A 22654-nucleotide genomic window follows, 5' to 3' on the forward strand; every position below is an offset into this window, starting at 1 on the left:
TTAGTCTGCTGGGGCAGCTGTCATAAACAGCTGCTTAAACAGCAGAAGCTTATTGTCTCACAGATGTGGGGGCTGGCAGTCCAAGATCAGAGTGTCAGCAGAGTTGGTTCTTGCTGAGGAAGGCTCCATTCTAGGCCTCTCTCCTAGGATCATAGATGCCTGTCTTCATGTTCACATGACATTCTCCCTGTATGTGTGTGTCTGTGTCAAAACTCCCTCTTTTAAAAGGACATTCATCAAATTGGTTTAGGGCCCATCCTAATGACTTTACCTTTTAAAAATACATAATTTTATTTAATTGTGCTGGATCGTTGCTTCATGGGCTTTTCTCTGGTTGTGGCAAGTGCGAGCTACTCTCTAGTTGCATTGTAAAGCCTCTGTTTGTGGTGGCTTCTTTTTGTTGTGGAGCTTAGGCTCTAGGGTGCATGGGCTTCAGTAGCTGTGATTCCTGGGCTCTAGAGCACAGGCTCAGTAGTTGTAGCCCATGGGCCCAGTTGCTCTGCAGCAGGTGGGATCATCCTGGATCAGTATCGAATCCGTGTCTCCTGAATTAGCAGGCAGATTCTTTACCTACTTCTTTAGCCACTACAGACGCCCCCCAGGACCTAATCTTCACAAATTACATCTGCAGTGATTCTGCTTCCAAATAAAGTCTCATTGTGAGGCACTGAGGGTTAGGACATCAGTGTATGAATCTGGGGAGATACAATTCATTCCATTAACAGGAGGCTTGGAAGAAAATAGGAAGCAGAGAAGCTGAGAGTCTACCCAGCATGAGCTTGAGGTGGGAACAGACGATAGGCACAGAGCCATCCACAGCTGCGCTGAAGAAGGAGAGCCACGGCCATTTCCTGACATCCTATTAGGAAGGCAATTTCTTCAAAGATGGTTTACTCTCACACCACTTCCTTGCCCTGGACTGAACTTTCTCTAACATTCTGGCCCTCCAGGGGAGTTAGAAAACTGACAGGGTTAATGTGGGTCTCCATAATGCTGCCAGATACATAGGTTAGCCAGCAGTTGGTGACTGAAAACACCTTAGATGGGATTAAAAACCTTCAAGATATTTCAAACAGTAACTACCTGCTGTGACAGTCAGTAAGGACAATATGTTATTAGAAGCAGCATCTTGCCAGGTGAGTGAACGGCTGAAGCCTTCCAATAGCCAATTAGCAACAGCTAAAAAAATGTTTTAAGTGTATAGAGATTGAGAATCTCTGCTTAATAGGACCTCTTAGATAGTAATTGTAGTCAATGGACTAAATTCATTCACCAAATATGTTTTGAGAACCTCCCTTATGCCAGGCGATGCACATTAGTGAAGAAACAGCAAAAATCTTGTCCTTTTGAAGCTTACCTTCTAATGCAGCTTGTTACCCTCTAGCACTTAATTATGGCTATCATTTAAATCATAATACTAAATACCCCCATCAAAATCAGCATATCAGATAAGAAAGAGGTTATAGCCAGAAAATTACTCTATGACTCAAATTTTTTAAAAAAAATTTGCAATGGTGATATTTCAGTGGTAGAACTATGAGTGGTTTGTAATTCTTTACTTTTCTGTGTTTCTCACAATTTCTTTAATACTCATGTATCACTTTTATTTGACAAAAAATTAAAGGATAAGTGTGAAATCCAAACGGCTCCTTGTCTAGCCCAAAACAGCTAGATAAGTTTTACAAAAAGCACTCCTAACAGAATAAAAAATATTTTATACATATATATATGTATAAAATCTCATTTCAATATGTAATCAACATAAGATAAAGAAGTACTTGCAGCAGGCCTAAGCTTTGGAAGTGAGCAAGCTGGAGTTCCCGTCTCAGCACTGCCGTCTTACTAGCTGTTACCTCAGACGGGTCACATTTCTTATCTATTTTATTAGTATCGTAATCTAGAAAAATGATGCCAACCCTGACCTGCCAGAGCTGTTGAAATTTAAAAAACCAGTCTGGGTACTTTGATGGTGGTCCAGTGGTTAAGAATCCACCTTGCAATGCAGGAAATATACGTTTGATCCGTGGTCGGGAAACTAGGATCTCACATCTAGGCAACTAGCAAGAAGCCTGCCAACTGCAACAAAGGCCCCTGCACCACAACTAGGACCTGACACAGCCAAAAATTAATTAAATTTAAAAATTTTTTGTTTTTAATCTATATAAGCAAATTTGAAACAACATTCTGCGTGTGGTAAGTACTCAGTGTTTGCTAGATTGAATTGGAAAAGATCCACTAAGAGCACCCGTGAACTGCCAGTGGGGATATAAAATAGTACTTTGCTTTGGAAAATAGTTTGGCAGATTCCTGAAAAGTTAAGCATACACCTTACATGCACTCCTACTGTCCCACTCTTAGCAATTTACCCAGGAAGAATGAAAACTTCTACTCAGAGACTTGTGCACAAGTGATCATACAAACTTTAGTTGTAGAAGTCCCAAACTAAAAATAACCTAAATGCCCATGAACAGATAAATGGATAAACAATCTTTGATATAACCATCCAATGGAACAGTACTCGCGAATGAGAAGGAATGAACTACAAATACATGCTACAGTATGGATAAATTATGTTTAGCAAAATAATTATGCTAAATAAATTAGAAATCATTCATCAGGTAGTATATACTGTATGTTTCTGTTTGTTAAAAAATTTAGAGAGTATGCCAACTAATCTATAATGACTTCATTTGCTTCTTTGGGATGGAGTGGGACTTAGGGAAAGAAGGGATGGAAGGGTTGCAGAATGTCAGAAACTTTTGGGGTGATGGAAACATTTCACTATTTTGATTGAGGTGATGGTTTCATGGACCTAACGAAGATAATATAAACTTATACTTCAAATATGTATAATTTATTATACATCAATTTCCTCTCAATAAAAAATGTTAAAAAATAAGATTAATCTCAGTACTTCCTTCTGAAGAAGAAGGGAAATCTATCACCTTTTTTAATCAGTCTTCGAGTTTCATAAAGGGAATAGTGAATTAGGTGACCAGTTGATCATGAGAATCCGCATAGGTGTTTCCTCGTGAGCTGTGAGAATGGATTCACAGCAGGGGAAGAGGTTTAAATTTCTCTGTGTATCCAGTCTGAAGTTATTAAATTTTTAAAGAATGGTATGAATTTCTGTCCAGAACCACAAGATGAAACATATAAAATGAGGGTGGGGGCTGCATTTTTGCCTGTCAAGAACTGGTCTAGTAAGCACAGAAATATAAATGCCTCATCAAAAAATTGATGCCTCAATATTCAGGAGGCTATTGTACCTGAATGACATTTCAGATGATAAACAGAGATACAAATGTTAACCATGCTCGTTGATGTGTTTTATTTTTAAGACAAAGCAATGATATTAATGTCACAGTTAAATGTAAAATAGTCAAAGTAGAATCTCTTTGGTTTTTTTTTAAAGTAAAGACTAACTGGTTTTGCCAGGACTAGCAGTGACAAATATAAATAATAAATTCCAGGAAGCAGCAGATGAATTTCAGGACCAAAGCAAAGGACTGGATTAAATAAATGAACACTCTAACACCCAGAATCAGAAAGATGAAATTTGTGCTGAGAGATTAAAGGATATGCTTTTGTTTCAGACTTGTCTGGCACCCAGGGATGGACCCCAGGAGCCCTAAGATAGAACCAGGAATTTGGGGCTGTTTTGCCAAATGTTGTTGAGCATTTGAAAAGACAGAGATATTATTCATTAGTGGGATACCTTGGCATTATTTAAAAATCACTTCAGGTTTTGTTTGTAACTTTAAAATCACTCTGAAAAATAGTTTTCTCTGTATCACATTTTTTTAAAGATACTGGTAGGTTATTTGAGAGTTGAGAAAGAATGATTGCTCAAACTCCAAAGTCATGTGGTAACTTTTGTTACTGCCATCTTGGCCAAATTGGTATATAAGAAGCTAGAATCAAAGAACTGAGAATGAAGGAGACCTTGAAGAATATCCGATGAGATTATAGCTCACCAATCTCAGAAAAACGGTTCTGTGTAGCCAAGCCCTTGGACCCCAGTGTTTTAACACTAAGCCATCACACAGTATTAAAAATTAGGGCAGGTTTTCAGAAAGGACTACGAGGCGATGGGGGATGCAAAACTTCAGAGCGAGAAGTCTGGCAAAGACGGCAATGGCTCTACCTTTCACAGTTTGACCTGCATACATAAACCCCAAGAGAGAAGAGAGGAACATTTATTGAGCACCAGCTGTTGCCTTGGCACAGGGTAGAAGCCTAGATAATTTATACATGTTCCCACAGAACATATGCTGTTGCAGGGAAAACACACAGACTGCTCTAACCCAAGGTCTTAGAGGGCAGCACATCAATGCTGTAAGAAAAGGACAAAGGACTCTCTCTGGTGACAGTGTGACATTTCCCTTACCTGAGAGCCATGACTTGCCTCTTGACACCCTTTCTCTGGTTCTCATCTTTTGCTAGGCATCCAGATTAGTTCCTTTACGCAAGCTGACCTCACTTCAGGAAACGTTCAGTATGTCCACTCCAGTGAGACTGAGAAGCATTCCGACGCCTTCAGCTTTACGCTTTCCGATGGAGTCCACGAGGTGGGTGAGGAACTCGCTTCCCTCCTTGGTAGGTATCAATTCAGCGTCCTCTCCTTTAACTGGAGGGCCTGGAGCCACCATTGTTGAGAGAGCTTCATTTCCCTCTGCTCTCAGCCCAGGACAGAGGCAAAGAGAACTCTATCTTGCCAAAAAGAATTCACCCCTGGGTCCTGGTCAATCAGTCACGCCAGGAACGGTGTGAAAGGGAAAGCAGAGGGCATCTGCCTTCTCCTCGGGTGGCTGCTGGGGACAGGCGGCCCACCTGCACTTTTCCGCCCTGTAGGTGACTCAGACTTTCCGCATCACTCTTCGCCCTGTGGATGACGCACTGCCCCACGTGCAGAACTTTGGGATGCGGGTACAGGAGGGTGTGAAGAAGGCCATTACGGAGTTTGAGCTTAAAGCAGTGGATGCAGACACAGAGGTAGGAGTGCCCTGGCCTCTGGTCCAATGAGATACCTGTTGCTTTGTGACAGTACATCCCAAGGGAGGGGCGAAGGGTGGGGTGAAAGCAATACAAGCATCCTCAGAAGATTAAAAGCCAGAACATACCATGGCCTGCTGGAAAAAAAAAAGCTAATACATTTGAAATCAAGTTGTTTTTAAACTCTTACAGAAACCCTAAATACATTTATCCTTTCCCACGATTGCACATAATAATCATGTTAACATTCTGATTTTGATTATGATCCACAGAAAATTAGGTCGATGGCATTTTATCCAATTTTTATTACTCGCTGTTATTAATGAACAAGGATTTTCTCTCCTCTACACTTTCTCTTCCTTCATCGAGACTTCACTGGATGATAACTAATTATTGCAGTGTGAATATTCTCAAAGAACCAGGCTTTATCCAGTAGAACAGGGCATGTCGAGACTAAAGTCTTCCTCTCCTAATGCTTTCCAATTAAAGAATCTAATATTCTGACATGATTTAGCTCCCATTAAGGGTACCACTCACTTATTAATTAGTTCTGTGTATGCCCTTCCCTGTGCCAGCATGCACTCATTTATTTATTCATTCTTTCAGCAAGTATTTATTACCAAGGTCAGCTCTAGATGCTAAAGACAGGACTGTGAACAAAGCAGATCAAAGTGCTAGCCTTAGGGACTTTACAACCTTTGGTTAGGGGGACAGATGATAAAGAAAGAAAGAACATAGACTATCGTGTCAGGTGTGATAAGTGCTAGAAAAAGAAATAAAGTGACATGAAGGTGACAGAGATTGATGTGTGTGCTGTTTGAGACACAGGTCAGGGAAGTTTTCTCTGAGTGGCTGATACTTTAGCAGAGATAGGAAGAGAAAGAGCAGATTGTGCAGTTTCCTGGGAGAATCCCTCAGGAGGGCAAAAGCCCTGTGGTCCAGTGCGCTTGGAATACTTGAGTAGCCAGGCGAAGGGTCTAGACCCCAGTGAACAAGCAGGAGAGGAACAGGATGAGGCCAGAGAGGAACTGTGGAACCAGGTCACAGAGGACCTTCTTGGCCCAAGTCAGGCCTCTGCATTTTCTTCCAAGATGATGGGAAATCACTGGAGAGTTCTAAGCAGGATTTTCTTCATAAGTATTTTTCCTTCTCATGTCACCCTAGAAGCAGTTATTAGAAATGGGAAATTTGTGGGATGAATTGAGAGGGTAGCGTTGACATATATACACCGCATGTGTAAAATAGATAGCTAGTGGGAACCTGCTGTTAAACAGGGGGAGCTCAGCTGGGGGCTGAGATGACCTAGAGGAGTGGGATGGGGTGGTGGAAGGGAGTTTGGAGAGGGAGGAGATATATGTACATAGATGTCTGATTCATTTCACTGTATAGCAGAAACTAACAACATTGTAAAGCAATTACACTCCAATTAAAACAATAAAAATGGGAAGTTATGCTTCTGTTCTGATGCATAGATGCTATGTATGAGTTTTGGAAAAATGTGTGTGCTGGGGGAGGAGAGTGCATGAAAAGGAAGTGAGTGATTTTAAAAGGTCTGGTTCTTACCATCTTAGAGGTTAAAAATTCAAGTTTTCCCCTATGACCCCAAAAGGACAAATTTAAATGTCTTATCTTAAAAACAGAAGGCAGCAGAATAGAAGTTCAATTATAGTAACCAGTATAATTTCTTTCCTTAGCTTGATTTTTGGTGTCTATAAAGAAAAGACAGTCTTTGTTTTATAAAGGTCTTTGTGTTTAACTACCCCTGGCCACCTGCTGACCACCCCTCTCACGTCTGGCTCCTGATACAGAGTTCCCTTCTCCTCTCGTTGCCTCCATGACAGGCCGAGTCCGTCACATTCACGGTCGTGCAGCCCCCACGCCACGGCATCATTGAGCGAACTGCCGATGGGCAGCCCTTCCAGCTCACGCCCACCTTCACCATGGAGGACATCTACCAGAGCCGGGTCCGCTACAGCCACGACGGCAGCAACTCCCTCCGAGACCGATTCACCTTCACTGTGGCGGACGGGACGAACCCTTTCTTCATTGTTGAGGAAGGGGGAAAAGAGGTGAGGGGCAGAGACAGCAGAGAGGGAGGTGGAGCACAGCAGGCCAGAGCTTGTCTGGAGGCTGAACATGGCATTTTTAGGCAAAGGGTAAACCCACTCCAGTATTCCTGCCTGGAGAATCCCACGGACAGAGAAGCTTGGTGGGTGCAGTTCATAGCATCACAAAGAGTCGGATACAACTGAAGCAAATTAGCACGCATGTACTCAACACTGCTGAGTTTTGGTTCTGTCACCTAATTGGCCTTGGACAAGTGACTTAACTTCCATAAGCCTCAGCTTTTCCTCTGTACAGTGGGCACAAGGATCATCACCAGCTTCCACTGGTCTAAGGATTAAAAAGATCCATAAAAAATGCTTAGCGCTATTGGCAAAGACTGAGAGCTCACAGAAAAGATGGTCATTATTGTTATTATTACTGCTATTATTTTTCCTTTTCCTTTGCACTTACCCTTGTTCCTTCCTTTTTTCTTTCATCTGGGTTTTCAATAAGATCACAGGGTTCCAAATCATCTCCTGAGCCAGTCAGAGTTTTCAGTCTCATGAAGAATTACAGTGGCTGAGACTATGGCTTTTGCATCCAAAAGACACTGATTTAAATTCTGCTTCTGTCACTTACTACCTGAGTGTCTTTGTAAGTCATTTAACCTTTCTAAGCCTTAGCTTCCTTATCTGTAAAATGAGGATGTCTACTCCCCTGATTACACAAAGCACTTAGCCCAGTGCCTTACACAGGAAACACAAGAAATAGCCAATAAATTATGGCTATAATCATCATGGTGGTCACTTTAGGACCAGCTTGTGGAACAAATGAAGATGCTTTTCTTTTGAGGTCATGAAGCTGTCAAGCTTCTCTCCCTTAAGGGAATTGCTCACTTCTAACATTTAGGTGTTCAGAAGAAACTATAAACATCCCCTTTCACTCTCTTCCCCTGCAGTTCTAACTCTTTTTTAGCAGATTTCCTGCAGCACCATAAACTTCCCCTAGGAATAACTGCAACTCTGATGAAAGGTGGACCCCTGACGTCTCACACAGCTGTCTGACTCAGCATAAGCAGTTTTAGTGAGCACGTGATCACACCCTACTGTTTACTTCCAACATAAGCAAAGGGTCAGCAGCATCTCTCGTGCCTGCAATTTTTTTTCCTACTTTGATGATGAATGATTCTTTGCCTGGCCAAGAAAGATCCTCTGGTGTGCTTTAGAAACCAACAGCCTGTGAGAAGGTCATTCTCAGTTGGCCAAGGTGTCAGTAGGAAGGCTCTTGGGATTTCCCTGCCGTTTCAGTGTCCGCTGCATCTCCACCTGGCAGGTCATCACGTTCATTTTCCCTCTCCCATACTGTGGCTGCTTCCCCAGTGCGTTTGACTTTCAGAAGAGAAAAAAAAAAAAAAATTTCAGGATGAATCAATAAGAGGGCCACCTCTCTGATAAACATAAAAGGTCACAGCTGGTCTCCAGGGGGACCGTGGCATTTTGAAAATGGAAATTATCTGGGAGGGTTGAATTGCTGCCCTGTCTGCCAGCTTGTTGTATCAGTTCCAAAATGGGGAGGTACTGGACCGCACTCCCCACATGTGTTGTGAATATGCCTGTGTATATCTGTGTGGTGATAAAGTCATAAACTGAAAGTCTTTGCACTAGTCTCACACACACTTTTTTTTGGGGGGGAGGGGGAGTAGTGGTGCTGGGTCTTCATTGCTGTGAGCAGGCTTTCTCTAGTTGCAACGAGTGGGGGCTGCTCTCTAGTTGTGATGCACAGGCTTCTCATTGCGGCGGCTTCTCTTGGTGTGGTCTCTAGGGCTCGCGGGCTTCAGTAGTTGTGGCCCGTGGGCTTTTTTCCTCCACACCATGTGGGATCTTCCCAGACCAGGGATCGAACCCATGTCCCCTGCATTGGCAGGTGGATTCCTAACCGCAGGACCACCGGGAAGTCCTCACAAGTGCTCTTATTCTTGATTTCTTCTGCCCCCTTTCCCCATGTGAAGAGTTCGTTCTCAAAAAAAAAAGGAAATCTCTTCCCGAAACGTCTTTTCACATCTAGCAGAATCCTACCTGAAGACCTTAACATTAACTAATTTTTTTTTTTTCCTGGCAATGCTGTACCTCATGCAGGATCTTAGTTCCCTAACCAGGGATCAAACTGGGGTCTGGGATTGCAGAGTCTTAACCACTGGACCACCAGCGAAGTCCCTGACATTCACATTTTAATGATGGAAGTTTTAACGAGAGTTATAGAAAGGAAGATATTTTGTTTATTGTTTCACCTTGGGGATAATATTGAACTCAACTAAAGAAAGCTTAGGTTTGGGAAAACCAGCTTTCATAGTAGCTGAAATTCCAGCAAGAGTGCCACTTGTGTCTTGCTTTTCTTCTCATATCATTTCCACTTTGTCAGTCAGCATTGTCCCTGAAGCCTCAGGAGCCGAGTGGTGATAAGCAATGGAAACTTGCTCAGTTGCCTGTTTTGAAATGTCAACAGATTTCAGGGGTTCCAGCTTCTGTAAGTCCTAGACCTGACATGCTTCAGGGATGTGTGAATGATGAGTTTTCTTTTTTGGCTTTCATCCCAGATCATAACAGCAGCACCTCAGCAGTTCTGGGTAGACATCCTCCCAGTGGATGATGGCACCCCTAAGATTGTTACCAACCTCGGACTCCAATGGCTGGAGTACATGGATGGCAAGGTAAGGCCTTTCCATCTGCTACTGTCTCACTAACCAACTTGGGCTCTATCCTATTTGTGACAATATGAACAGAACTATTCAACTTATGTGTATTCCTCCCTAAGTAAGCTGAGTTCTTAAGATTGCTGAGCTCCATGAGTCTGCTTAGAATTGTATTATAGTTTAATACATAGTTTAATAGTTTAATACATAGTTTAATAGTTTAGTACATAGTTTAATACATCTGTAAGATGTTCTTACAGAATGACCCCCAAATATAGTAGCTCAAACAGGATAGAATTTTTTTTTCTCATGTAAAGCATGGAAGTAGGGAGGTTAGGGGTCCACATGACCATTCAGAGATGCATATTCCTTCTGTCTTACTTTTCTGCTATCACTAGAGTGTTGCTATCAAAAAGCAGGGCCAAAAAAAAAAAAAAAAAAATGCAGGGCCAAAACTCCAGCTGTTCATCAGTACTGCATACCATGGGAAGAGGAATATAGAAAAGCAGGGGGCAAGGAACTTAATCTCAAGCAAGTGATACAGAAATTAAACACATCACTTACACTCATATTGTTTTAAGAAGAAATTGATCCTATGGCCCTATCTGTTGCATGGAGTGTCCAGCTGGACAGTTTGGTGCTCAGCTAAAAGTTTGTTGACTAGAAAAAGGGGAGGATGGATTGGGGAAAACTTCTTGTACATGCCATAGATGGAAAGGAAGTAAGTTTTTTGGTAGATGAGTATCATCAGAGGATTTCTAGAAATTTAATTTTTTTTCTCCTTTTCCTAAGTCCCAATTGGGTCATTTTAAGATATGCCATAAGTCTCACCTGGTACCATGTCAAGCATTAAATTCTCATTTCCACCTAAACACACACAGTTCTTCAGCTCAGTTTGGGAACTGGTTTCATACTTTTGTTTGTGGTATTGCCTCTAGAATGTGCATTTTTCCATTTCCATGTCACTGTTGAGTTGGTTGTATATGTAGCTGTGGTGTTATAGCTTTCCACTGAACTCACTGGGAATTTTAAAATATATGAGACAAAATTAGTACAGATTCCTCTTATGCCCTGTTTGATATTTTTCTCAATACTCAGAACCATCCTATTCTCTTCTTCTCTGATTGGTCTTCCACCTCCAACTCTTACCCTACTGCAGTGACTCTTATCAAAGTCATCAATGGCCTCAGTTTCACCAAATCAAAGATCACTTACATGCCCTTATTTTACTAGGCCTAGTAACATTCAATAGTGTTGACCATCCTTTTTTTCTCTCAAACCTTTGGTCTCATTAAATATTTATTGAATGAATAAATGAGTGAATTAAAATTTAGCCAGTATATTTGAACAGTATTGGGATATTATATATTTGTCTGTCTTAATTTCAAGCACTGTAATCAACTCTTATATGGTATAAATTGGCCATCTTCCCTGTTGTATCCTTCTTTCAAACTTCCAACCTTCTTTCAAGGCCAAACTCAAGCCACCCCCATCCCTAATCCAGATGGAATGAATTGTCCTGGCTCCCTAAAACTGTAGTGCAGTCTTTTCTGCGTCTCCCACTATAGCACTCACCACAGTTACCTTGCTCATAAGCCTTTCTTCCCCAAGAAAGAATGAACATCAAGGGCAGAGGCTGGGATGGTTTCTATCCTCATAACCTCTTCGATCCTGACAAAGTTTTCCAGGCAGTAAATGCACTTAGTAAATCATGGTTGAACTGAATTAAATCTGAGTCAGAGGGTCTGGTTCATTCCCATCTCAGGAATTAAATTTAATGGGTTTCTATTCCAGGCAACCAACTTGATCACCAAGAAGGAACTGCTGACCATGGACCCGGACACGGAGGACCTGCAACTTGTCTATGAGATCACCACAGGCCCCAAGCATGGCCACGTGGAGAGCAAGCTGCAGCCTGGCAGGGCAGTGGCTACCTTCACACAGGGTGAGCGCAGGAGCTGGGCCTCCCTGATGGCTTAGGTTGTAAAGAACTCGCATGCAATTCAGGAGACCCGGTTTGATCCCTGGATTGGGAAGATCCTTCTGGAAAAGGGAAGGGCAACCCATTCCAGTATTCTTGCCTGAAGAATCCAATGGACGAAGGAGCCTGGCAGGCTATAGCCCATGGGGTTTCAAAGAGTTGGATACCACTGAGCAACTAATATGAGAAGTGGGAAGGGTCTGTTCTAACCCCAGTTCCACTGCCTCCCTCATCTTTCTCGCAACCACTGCCAGCTGCTTCCACCCAGGACCTATTTACAGACAAATAGATCCTTTGGCATCTAACCATCCAACAGTGAAATTTTACTTCTTCTGATATTTTTTCCAGTTACTCCAAATTATGGCCCCCAAAAAGAAAATTGTTATCTTTACCTGGCTTCCTCAGTTCCCAAATTGCTTTCAGTTTTGACCAAGTTGTTTGGAAAAGATCATGTGATACTTCTGGGTTTGCTTTCAAAACAAAAATAGCCACCAGACTTTAATGAAACATCTATGATCCTGTGTGGTTAATTTTTTTCTCTAAAGGATTATGGATTTTTTATGTCTTCAGCAAAGAAAGAAAAATCAACATGGGTAGATTGCTCAATAGAATCGTTTCCTGTTTAGAATCACATCAAGCAAACCAATTTGTATTTTAGTTTATTGGAAACTTTTCAGAGTCTTCTAGACTGCTGTAGGGGATGGACCTGATTGGGTAGACACAACTGTGTCTTACAATTTATGTGCCATATTTCCTTTTAATCCCTGTCCTCAATCCATTTTCTTTCCTAGCCCCATGTTATCTGTGTCTTGTGATGGGGGCTGTTTTAATCCAAGCCCAGCTTTTCTCAGTAACACATACCTTCCAAAGAACCTTCATTATGAAGGAAGTAGGGACAGATTTAAGCATATATGCATGGCAGACAGGGTCAGAGACTTTCCTCTGTTGGCTCAAAGATTTGCTTTTAACTTTCCATAGACATTTATTAAACTGCTTTTTTGCCAAGACCCTGGGATTGTCATTGTACAACAGCATAAGGGTACTTCCTGTACACAAACAGAATTGCAGGATCTTATTTTAAGATCTGGTAGAAACATTTATTTTTAAGACTGCAATCTTTTTTTGTTCCTGGAAAAATAAGTTTTGTCTGTAATACACTAGAAGAATAAACTGGATGTGTCGGGAGAAATCTATGAGGCTGTCTTTACATCCCCTGGTTAATTCAGTATCTTTTTTTCCCACAGAGGACGTGAACTTGGGGTTGATTCGTTACGTGTTGCATGAAGAGAAGATCCATGAGATGATGGATAGTTTTCAGTTTCTGGTGAAAGACAGTAAACCCAATGTGGTCAATGACAACATCTTCCATATCCAGTGGTCCCTCATCAGTTTTAAATATACCAGGTACAAGTGCTATAGGTGTTCATTCTTGAGAAATGAAACAGGAAAGCAGAGGAAGCCCAGATGAAGCACCTTGGAGGTCAGCTGTAATCATCCAGTCATGATGGTGGGATGATAATAAGAATAAAAATAATAATTGCACTTAATATTTCTTGAATACCATATATACCAGGCACTGTAGTGAGTAATTGATATACGTCATCTTGTTTAATGCTTGCAGTTATGAGATGAATAACCTTGTTGCCTCCACAATAATGAAGCTAACAGAGACAGAAATAGGTTAAGTAACTTATATGAGGGCTTCCCAGGTGGCTCAGTGGTAAGGAACGCACCTGTCAATGCAAGAGATGCATGTTTGATTCCTGGGTCGGGAACATTCCCTGAAGAAGGAAACAGCAACCACTCCAATATTCTTGCCTGAGAATCCCATAGACAGAGGAGCCTGGTAGGTTACAGTCCATGGGGTCACGAGAGTCAGACAAAACTTAGTGACTAAACAACATTAACTTATCTGAAGTCATATAGCTAATAAGCAATAAAGTCCAGTGATCTTAACCATCATGCTTTACTGCTTCTCCTGAAAGTATTTTTCCTTCTGTCTTCAAGTTTAGAAGATAATCCAGAAGAACTGATGGGGGAAAAGATACATTGAAAAAAATAATCACTGGCCTGCAAAAACAGTCTTTGCCTTCTGTCTCCATTCTCCCTGTTCTTAAGCTTGTATTCTCCCCCTCGCTCTTTTGGTATACACAGAATTATGTATCTTTAGTTAAAAATTCATAGCTTAACACAGACAGCTCTTCAAGATGCTTTTGTCGTCTTGCTGGGGAGTCCAGAGGCAGAGTATCACTGAGTGGTAAAACACAGAGCTGATTTTATAGATTAGATTATAACTAGGACTGTAATTTTTGTGGGAGATATAATTATTTAAATCTACATTTTACAGACCCACGAAGAAACCAATCTCATTATAATTCAAATGAAAGTTGGATCTTGGGAAGAAAAGAAGAAAGCATGCGAACTTGGTTTCATGTTCCCCAGATGGAGGCTATTCCTATTGTCACACACACTTGGAGAATGAGTGGAAAATATGAATTAACATATATATGTGTTATATGTATATGTAGTTATTGTCCAGTCGATAAGTCATGTCCAACTCTTTTGTGACCCCCACAGACTGTAGCTCACCAGTCTCCTCTGTCCATGGGATTTCCCAGGCAAGAATACTGGAGTGGTTGCCATTTCATTTTCCTTTATATACATACACTCTGCTGCTATTTACCTCTTACTTGTAACTCCTTCAGAACTGAATAAGTTGAATAAAACTGATGATGTTTTCTGGACAACCCTCTAATGTTTGATGGACTAACTAATACAGAGAGTCCCCAAACTGGCAATGAAGATATACCTCTCAAAGACACTTTGCCGGCAAGCCTCACGGCAATAAGCCACAAGTCAAAGTTAATGGCCATCTTCAGTGATGAAAAACAAAGCCCAGCTCAGGTTGAGCTTTTCTCAACCTGGATTGCTTGTTATGAATAAATGGCACCTATATACTTTGCCTCCTGCTTTGCAATTCAACAGAAATTCCTAGCAACAAACTAAGTTAATTCTGTGTCTTAGTGATTCCAGCTGCTATAACAGAATACCATAACCTTGGTGACTTGTAAACAACAGGAGTTTATTTCTCACAGCTCTAGAGGCTGGGAGGTCCAAGACTGAGGTGCTGGCAAATTCAGTGTCTGATGAGGGCCGGCTTTGTGATCTATGGAGAATTGAGTTCTTGCTGTAACTTCTCGTGGCAGAAGGCAGATAGAGCTCTCTTCTATGACGGCACTAATCGCATTCATGAGGGCTTCACTCTTGTGACCTAATCACCTTTGCAAGGGCCCCACCCCTGTTACTGTCACAGAGGGGATTAAGGTTTCAACATACAGATGTGGAGGAGCACACTTCCAATCTATAGCACCTTGGCCCTCCCCCATTGTCATAAAGCCCCATTTGCCTCGACACCTTTGTTACCTTGGCCCAGTTCTCATTTTCTTACCTCTGGCACCACTCTGGCTCTTTTAAACACCCTAGAGACCTGGTCCAAGTTATTAATTGGCTTCCAAGCAGCTTTCTTCCAAAGGAACTCACTGACCTCTGCTAATCACTCTACCACACTGGGACGACATTGTTTGCTATTTCTTCGTGGTCTGAAATACGGAGGGCATAGCTCTTATGTGCTGACTGTCCTCCAACTCCTTCTAAAAATGGGGCAGATATCCTTCTGCATCCACTCCTTCTTTGGTCACCTGCTTCTGTGACTGTCACCAGTGAATATAGTCCCCCCGTTTACAGCTAACTTCTTATAGAAACCAAACCACCTCCTCTCAGAACTGTCTGACCCCACTAACCAACCCTCAGAGATAGGCATTAAGCACATGGATTCTTCACAGCCCTTTCAGAGTTTCAGAGATGGCCTTTTTGTGTGCTTCCAGCTACAACGTCAGTGAGAAAGCAGGGTCAGTGAGTGTCACAGTGCAGAGGACGGGGAACCTGAACCAGTACGCCATTGTCCTGTGTCGCACGGAGCAAGGCACGGCCACCTCCAGCTCCCGGGTGGGCTCCCAGCCGGGACAGCAGGACTATGTGGAGTATGCTGGCCAGGTAGGTGGGCATGGGGGCCTCTGACTCCTGAACTGCCGGCGGGCTGCAGCCAGGCGGGGAGGCGGCTATCGTCAGCCTAGTTTCCCCCTTGTTCACCCCAGCTCCCTGCCCATTGCACCCTTGCTCGGGCCGCTGCGCTGCGTCGTCTTCCCACAGGGCTCTCTCCTTCACAGTCTAGTCCCTGCTGCAGGTTTAACTGCTGTCTGGCTTCTCAATCTTCACATTTCGCTTCATGACCAAGAAAAGTCTCCCAGGCACCATGCTGTACACTCAGCCTGTGATATCCTAACCTTTCCTCTCTACTTCTCATTACCTGAAGGGTAGGGAGACTAGTTGGGGAGCTCTTGGAATCAGCTGCATGAGAGATGAGCTTCATTTATAAAGCGAAGGTGGAGTTTTCAATTAACGAATACACACTACTATACATATAAAATTGATAACCAATGAAGACCTGTTGTATAACACAGGGAACTATACTTAGTATTCTGTGACAACTAATAAAGGAAAAGAATCTGAAAAGAAGACATATGTACGTATCACTGAATCACTTTGCTATATACCTGAAACCAGCACATTGTAAATCAACTATACTCCAATAAAACAAATGAAGTGAAGGTAGAAAGAAGTGCGTGGATTCAACAGACCAGTAAGAATTGATAGGATTCAGCAGTGGGTTACAGAGTGGACAGAAGAGAGAGATGGATGGTGATGCCTTTGCTGGGAGGGGATACCAAAGAGGAGCAGGTCTGGCAAGGGGGTGATCTTGATTCGGCTTTGGACATGTTGAGTGTGAGTTGCCTTAGAGAAAATCAGTTGGCAGCTGTTTGAATTTGTAGGAGTATAGATACACACATATGTATGCATGCGTGCACACACACGCACACATTTGCACATCTCTATTTGACAGTGGTAGCAGTGGTAATTAGTGCCAGGTGTGAATGAAGGAGAAAAAAGAAAAAGTGAAAGCGAAAGAGAAAAGAGGACATAAATAATAAACTCCTTTGTGGCAGGACGCCCTCTACGTGTCAGATTTAAGTATTTTACAATACCTGGCACTTATTAGGTATTTATTAAGTGTTTTTTTTAAAGGAGTTTCATTATTCTTATGGCAGCATGAATCCCTGTAAAGAGAAGTGGGCTGTCTTTCTGAAGCATTTCAGCTAGACTAAGCTAATGTCTCTTACGTCAATTTTTTTTTTCATTTTTACTGAAATGTAGTTGATCTAAAATGTGTGTTAGTTTCAAGTGTACAGCAAAGTGACTCATATATATATTCTTTTTCAGTTATTTTCCATTATAGGTTATTACAAAATATTGAGTATAGTTCCCTATGCTATAAAGTAGGTCCTTGTTATCTTATATATGTGAAAGTCACACAGTCGTGTCTGACTCTTTGTGAGCCCATGTACTATACAGTCTGTGGAATTCTCCAGGCAAGAATACTGGAGTAGGTAGCTATTCCCTTCTCCAAGGGATCTTTCCAGCCCCTGGATTGAACCCAGGTCTCCTGTATTGCAGGCAAATACTGAAGTGGGTATTCTATCCCTCCTCCAGTGGATCTTTCCAACCCAGAAAGTGAACTGGGGTCTCTGGCGTTGCAGGCAGATTCTTTACCAGCAGAGCTATCAGGGAAGCCCTGATATCTTATAAATAGTAGTGTGTATATTTTAATCCCAACTTCTAATCTATGTCAAATTTAAATAAGAAATTGCAATAGATCAGATAAGCTAAGGAATCTGTTAGCAAAATAATAAAGAGCACATACTTGTGTTTTTCAGAGAATGACAACAGACAGTGTGCTCTAGACCTAAATACAGACCTTTGAGCATTTCATTTAGCTGGGAGCATTTTAAAATGTGGATCTTAGTAAAACTTAATTTGATACATTGATTAGATGTGGAATAGTACATTTTTATTGATGAAAAGCATGTGTATGTGTGTTTCAGATTTGTGTGACCCCAGACGTTTAGGGCTAATTTTCACACATTGTAGCTATTTCACAAAATGCAGTCCAGGCCCACTGCCTGTCCACTTAGGTTTAGACTGATCCATAACCCTGGTTCCATGTGTAGGTTTTAAGTATCATCTTTTTTATAAAGACAAAGTAAAACCAGAAGAAATCCCTATAAATTCACAATTATATGCATATAAGTTAATTTTTCTATTTTATATCAGGCTAAGTTAATTCGCATTATGGATCTACTACATCTAAATGGGAAAGGATGTAATAGTAAAGTTAAAATTCAGTCTGGCCTGTTCATAATGTCACTGTCTCTGAATTCAAACTCCATAATTCAGTGCACTGAGATTCTATGTCAGTTTTGATTATATGAGGAATATGGTGATGATGATAATATCTTGCATTTGTTCCATGCTTTAAAGTAAAGTTAGTGCCTTCATTTTACATTGTCTCATTTAGTTCTCCCAGTAAGTATGTGAAATAGACATATTATTGTTATTTAGCCAATGGCGAATCTGAGGTTTGTAAAGTTTTATAGCCTAACCCAGCTTGGAAATAACAGAGCCAGGACTTGAGGCCAGAATTTCACACTCCAACTTCAAAGATCTTTCCAGTTAAACTCGCCACAAATAGAAGGAGAACTGAGTAATCAAATGACTTGTGCCGTGACTTTCCTGGTGGTCCAGTGGCTAAGACTCCGTGCTTTCAATGAAAAGGGCCTGGGTTCCATCTCTGGTCAGGGAACTAGATCCCACATGCCAAAACTAAGAGTTTGCTTGCCACAGCTAAAAGATCCCCTGTGATGCAACCAAGACCCAGCACAACCAAATAAGTAGGAAAGCAATTTTTTTAGGTGCTTAAAAAAATGACTCTTGCTATCCCAGCTGAGTCAACAAAACAGGATATGAATAGTTACCTATGTGGTTTTCTACATTTACCACATGGTAGCAGACATCTCTTCCTTCCATGTCTGTATACAGTGAATCAGCCCCGGTGTGCAGACGTAGAATGGGGAGAAGTGATATAGCAGGAGGGATTGGCTGGAAGAACCAACTATTTCATCCACTGGCCTGCCCACTGGACTTGGGTCCTCTTTTTTCTTATGATGCTCTTGGGGAGCAGATCAGGGGAATCTGAGGCACAGCTTATCTCCTTGTTTTTTCCTTTGTGACAGGTGCAGTTTGATGAGCGAGAGGACACCAAGTCCTGCACCATCGTCATCAACGATGACGATGTGTTTGAGAACATCGAGAGTTTCACCGTGGAGCTCAGCATGCCAGCGTACGCCCTACTAGGGGAGTTCACCCAGGCGAAGGTCATTATCAATGACACTGAGGACGAGCCCACATTAGAGTTTGATAAGAAGACCTACCGGGTCAACGAGAGTGCTGGCTTTCTGTTTGCACCTATTGAAAGAAAAGGTCTGTTGGTGCCCAAGGCGTCAAGGAGCTGTAATAATAGCTAACATTTATTCTGTCCTTTTCACATGCCACGTGCTCATGTACCGTGTTAACTCACGTGTGGGGATGCATCACGGGTTATCAACTCACTTCAATCCCCAATAACCATCCTCCCTACAGTGAGTTCTACAGACGGCTTCTCCGTTGAAGTTGTTTGCATGCCCATTTATTCTTTAGTGGGACCAGAAGGCTAGTTACATTTGGCCTTGCAAATGACTCCTGAACTCAGAGTTCTTAATCAGTCACCCAGTCCAAAAATATTTAGTAGCCTTGGTCAAGGCAGGCAGTTACAGTGTGGCTTCCTGTCTTACTTCTTGGGAGACTGAGAATGTATTTAAAGATTTCCCCATGTGAGTGTCACATGTAGAGCTCAGGTGAGAAATTAACCATGTGTGAGAAATAAAGGGTGATTCCACTGGGGTGGAAAATCAAAAGAAAGATCATATGGATTTATGACTGTGAAATATTGTGACTTTAATAACACATGGAAACTGAGGGAGGGGCTATATGTATATGGATTTTTGGTTCACTTTGCTGTACAGCAGAAACTAACACAATTTTGTAAAGTAATTACAGTCCAATAATAATATTTAAAAACAAATTTTTTTAAACACATGGAAATTAGATCCCTATTCAAAGCCACAACCAGACTGTAAGTGATGATGTCAGGTATTTTGTTGCATCTGCTGATGGTGTTAGTATGGCCAACACTACAGGTAACACCAACCTTTGGTGATGCCACTCAGAGGACAGGTAAGTCTTGTTGGTTGCTCTGGGTCAGCCAGCTGAGCCCAAATAGCCTATCACCCAGGTAAGTGGCAGCGCTAATAAGTAAAGTCGTTTGTTCAGAGAGGCAGGGTTTTTTGTTTTGTTTTATCTCCCCCTTTTTTTTTTTTAAACAGGCTTGTTTCTCCCTGGGAACTAAAGTGCAGAAGTTTATTCAGAAAGGCAGTGAGCTGTGCTCATAGCACTTGTGTGCTGTGTATATGCTATGCTCATAGTAATTGTGTCTTCAGGACACAATTACTTTTCTACTTAAAGTACCAAATATGTCTCTTCTCCCTCCGCCTGCTGTGGTCTTAGATGGCGGGCAGTGAGTCTTGTGAATTAATAGAGCATGAAATTCACAAAATAGGAAATCCATTCCAGGTTGTTTGGTGAAGGATCTGGGATATGTGAAATCCTCAAGTGGCTTAGACCACAGGCTTAAGACACTGCAAAGTAGGGACATTTCCTGTTAGAGTTTGGATGGAATATGTCAAAAAGAATCATACCCATCAAAATTACCAGAGATTTTAAAACTTGAGAAATGCTCATTCAACTATTTTGGTATTCTTGCCATTTGTGTTTCAGGGGATTCAAGCAGCATTGTATCTGTGATTTGCCACACGGTCCCCAAGTCAGCTATGGGCAGTAGCCTCTATGCTCTAGAATCGGGCTCTGATTTTAAATCTAGAGGGATGTCTGCCGAGAGTCGAGTGATATTTGGGCCTGGTGTCACCATGTCCACCTGTGATGTCATGATCATTGATGACAGCGAGTACGAAGAGGAAGAGGAGTTTGAGATTGCCCTGACAGGTGCTTCCGACAATGCCCGCATCGGAAGGGTGGCGTCTGCCAAGGTGCTCATTGCTGGTCCCAATGATGCTTCTACTGTGTCCTTGGGCAACACAGCTTTTACCATCAGCGAGGATGCAGGTAATGGAGAGCATCTCTGGGCTCCCCTCACTCATGTCCTGATCCCTTCCTGAAATAGTTTCTTCTTAGTTTTGAGAATGCCCTTAGGATGTTGAGAATGCCATTCCTCACTGACACCGTTGTCAGTCTGAGGCAGTAATACTCAGCATCAAAACCAAGAATGAAAGATAGTGAAGGTTAGGGAACTCCATTCACTTATCTTGCTCTGCTGACTGGTGGCAGGGAGAGACCTGACTTAGAGCTCACTGGCTGACCTCTGTGGTCCAAAGGGACGGTGTAGTGCTAAACATTTGCACGTGAAGGAGGGGGATATGATCTGTTGAAGATGGAGGTAAATTATTTAGTGTACTGCAACTGCCATAACAAATAAATTCAAAATTTCAGTGTTTTAACAATGGAACTCTCATTCCTATAACAGCCCAAGGCAGTCAGTGGGCAGATTTCTTCCACCCAGGCCTCTTCCCTCTTTGGGCTCCACATGGATCTCAAAGTCTTCCTCATATTGTTGACAGACATCCTGCTATTAATAGGAGAGTCAGTGGTTGTGCTGAGCATCTGCTAACCTGAGCTCCTGATCAAGGCCTTGCATCTCTTTGAAGGTGATATTCTTAGCAATAGTAAAAACTTAAGATTTTGGAGTATTTACTGAATGCCAGCCACCTTGCCATGTGCATTGCATTCTTTCTTATTTATAAAGAAGAGCAAATGGAGTCCCAGAGAGGTGAAATAAATCATCAAAGACCAGATAATATAACAGAACTGGGTTAGAATCCAGACCTTTCTATTATACCGTGTCCCCTTCCCCATACAACAAATGCCCAGCCATGACTGCTTGTCACCTCACGGCTATTGGCTCGAACAGTACGATTGATGGACTTGTCACGTAGCTTTTCTCTGACTTTGGTTGTGAAAACAGCTAAAAATTTACATGCATATCATTAGGGCCCTACAAAGTATGTTGTCACAGCGGCCAGAAGATGAGCTTCTTCCTGAGATAAGCAATAAGCACATATGGTTTAAGTAATGATGTGTGCAGCACTCAGACAGAATAGGGAAATCACCCAGTTAGGAACATTTAATTAGGGACATTCAGCTCCAGGCCTCATAGAGTCCCCTAGCTGGTTCTTCCTTAATTGGCTATTTTCTAGCTCATCATTGAGGCCCTCGTCTCTGAGTTTCTTCTCCATAAATAGGCTTAAGGTGTTTTTCAGTGGACCCTCCCCTCTTTGTTGTTGTCATTCAGTTGCTCAGTCGTGTTCGACTCTTTGTGATCCCATGGACTGCAGCACGCCAGGCTTCCCTCTCCTTCACTATCTCCCAGAGTTTGCTCAAATGCGTGTCCTTTGAGTCGGTGATGCCATTCAACCATCTCATCTTCTGTTGTCCCCTTCTCCTTCTGTCTTCAATCTTTCCCAGCATCAGGGTCTTTTCTAGTGAGTTGGCTCTTTGCATCAAGTGGCCGAGTATTGAAGTTTCAGCTTCAGCATCAGTCCTTCCAATGAATATTGAGAGTTGATTTCCTTTAGTGGACCCTCCCCTCTTAAGTCCATTGTTCTGTGAAGAAGCCACAAGACTGCTTTCCCCTAAAGGCTGTCTTCCTGGCACCACCTCCGTGGGGCCCTCCTGCAGGTCTGCTCTTGAACTTAATATCCATACAACGAGGGATGGTGACACCTCTGGACCTCAGAGGGCGCACAGAGCATCACTGAAGGTGGACTAGGCAAGGTGGCAGGATGCAGCTGCTGCGGCGAGGGAAGACATTGTTCTGAAAA

General features: G+C 42.2%; 1 protein-coding gene across 1 annotated transcript in view; it reads left to right on the forward strand.

Annotated features, from left to right (window-relative positions):
* The window catches only part of FRAS1 (Fraser extracellular matrix complex subunit 1), a 513961-nt gene that overhangs the window by 433761 nt on the left and 57546 nt on the right, over positions 1-22654 (forward strand). The window contains exons 49-57 of the mRNA XM_018049625.1: positions 4447-4571; positions 4855-4995; positions 6837-7064; positions 9635-9748; positions 11525-11675; positions 12956-13115; positions 15596-15764; positions 18899-19145; positions 20538-20882. Of these exons, the coding sequence (XP_017905114.1) occupies positions 4447-4571; positions 4855-4995; positions 6837-7064; positions 9635-9748; positions 11525-11675; positions 12956-13115; positions 15596-15764; positions 18899-19145; positions 20538-20882 (1680 nt within the window). The remainder of the gene's footprint in view (positions 1-4446; positions 4572-4854; positions 4996-6836; positions 7065-9634; positions 9749-11524; positions 11676-12955; positions 13116-15595; positions 15765-18898; positions 19146-20537; positions 20883-22654) is intronic.

Source organism: Capra hircus, chromosome 6 (genome assembly GCF_001704415.2).
Source record: "Capra hircus breed San Clemente chromosome 6, ASM170441v1, whole genome shotgun sequence".
Classification (NCBI taxonomy): domain Eukaryota; kingdom Metazoa; phylum Chordata; class Mammalia; order Artiodactyla; family Bovidae; genus Capra; species Capra hircus.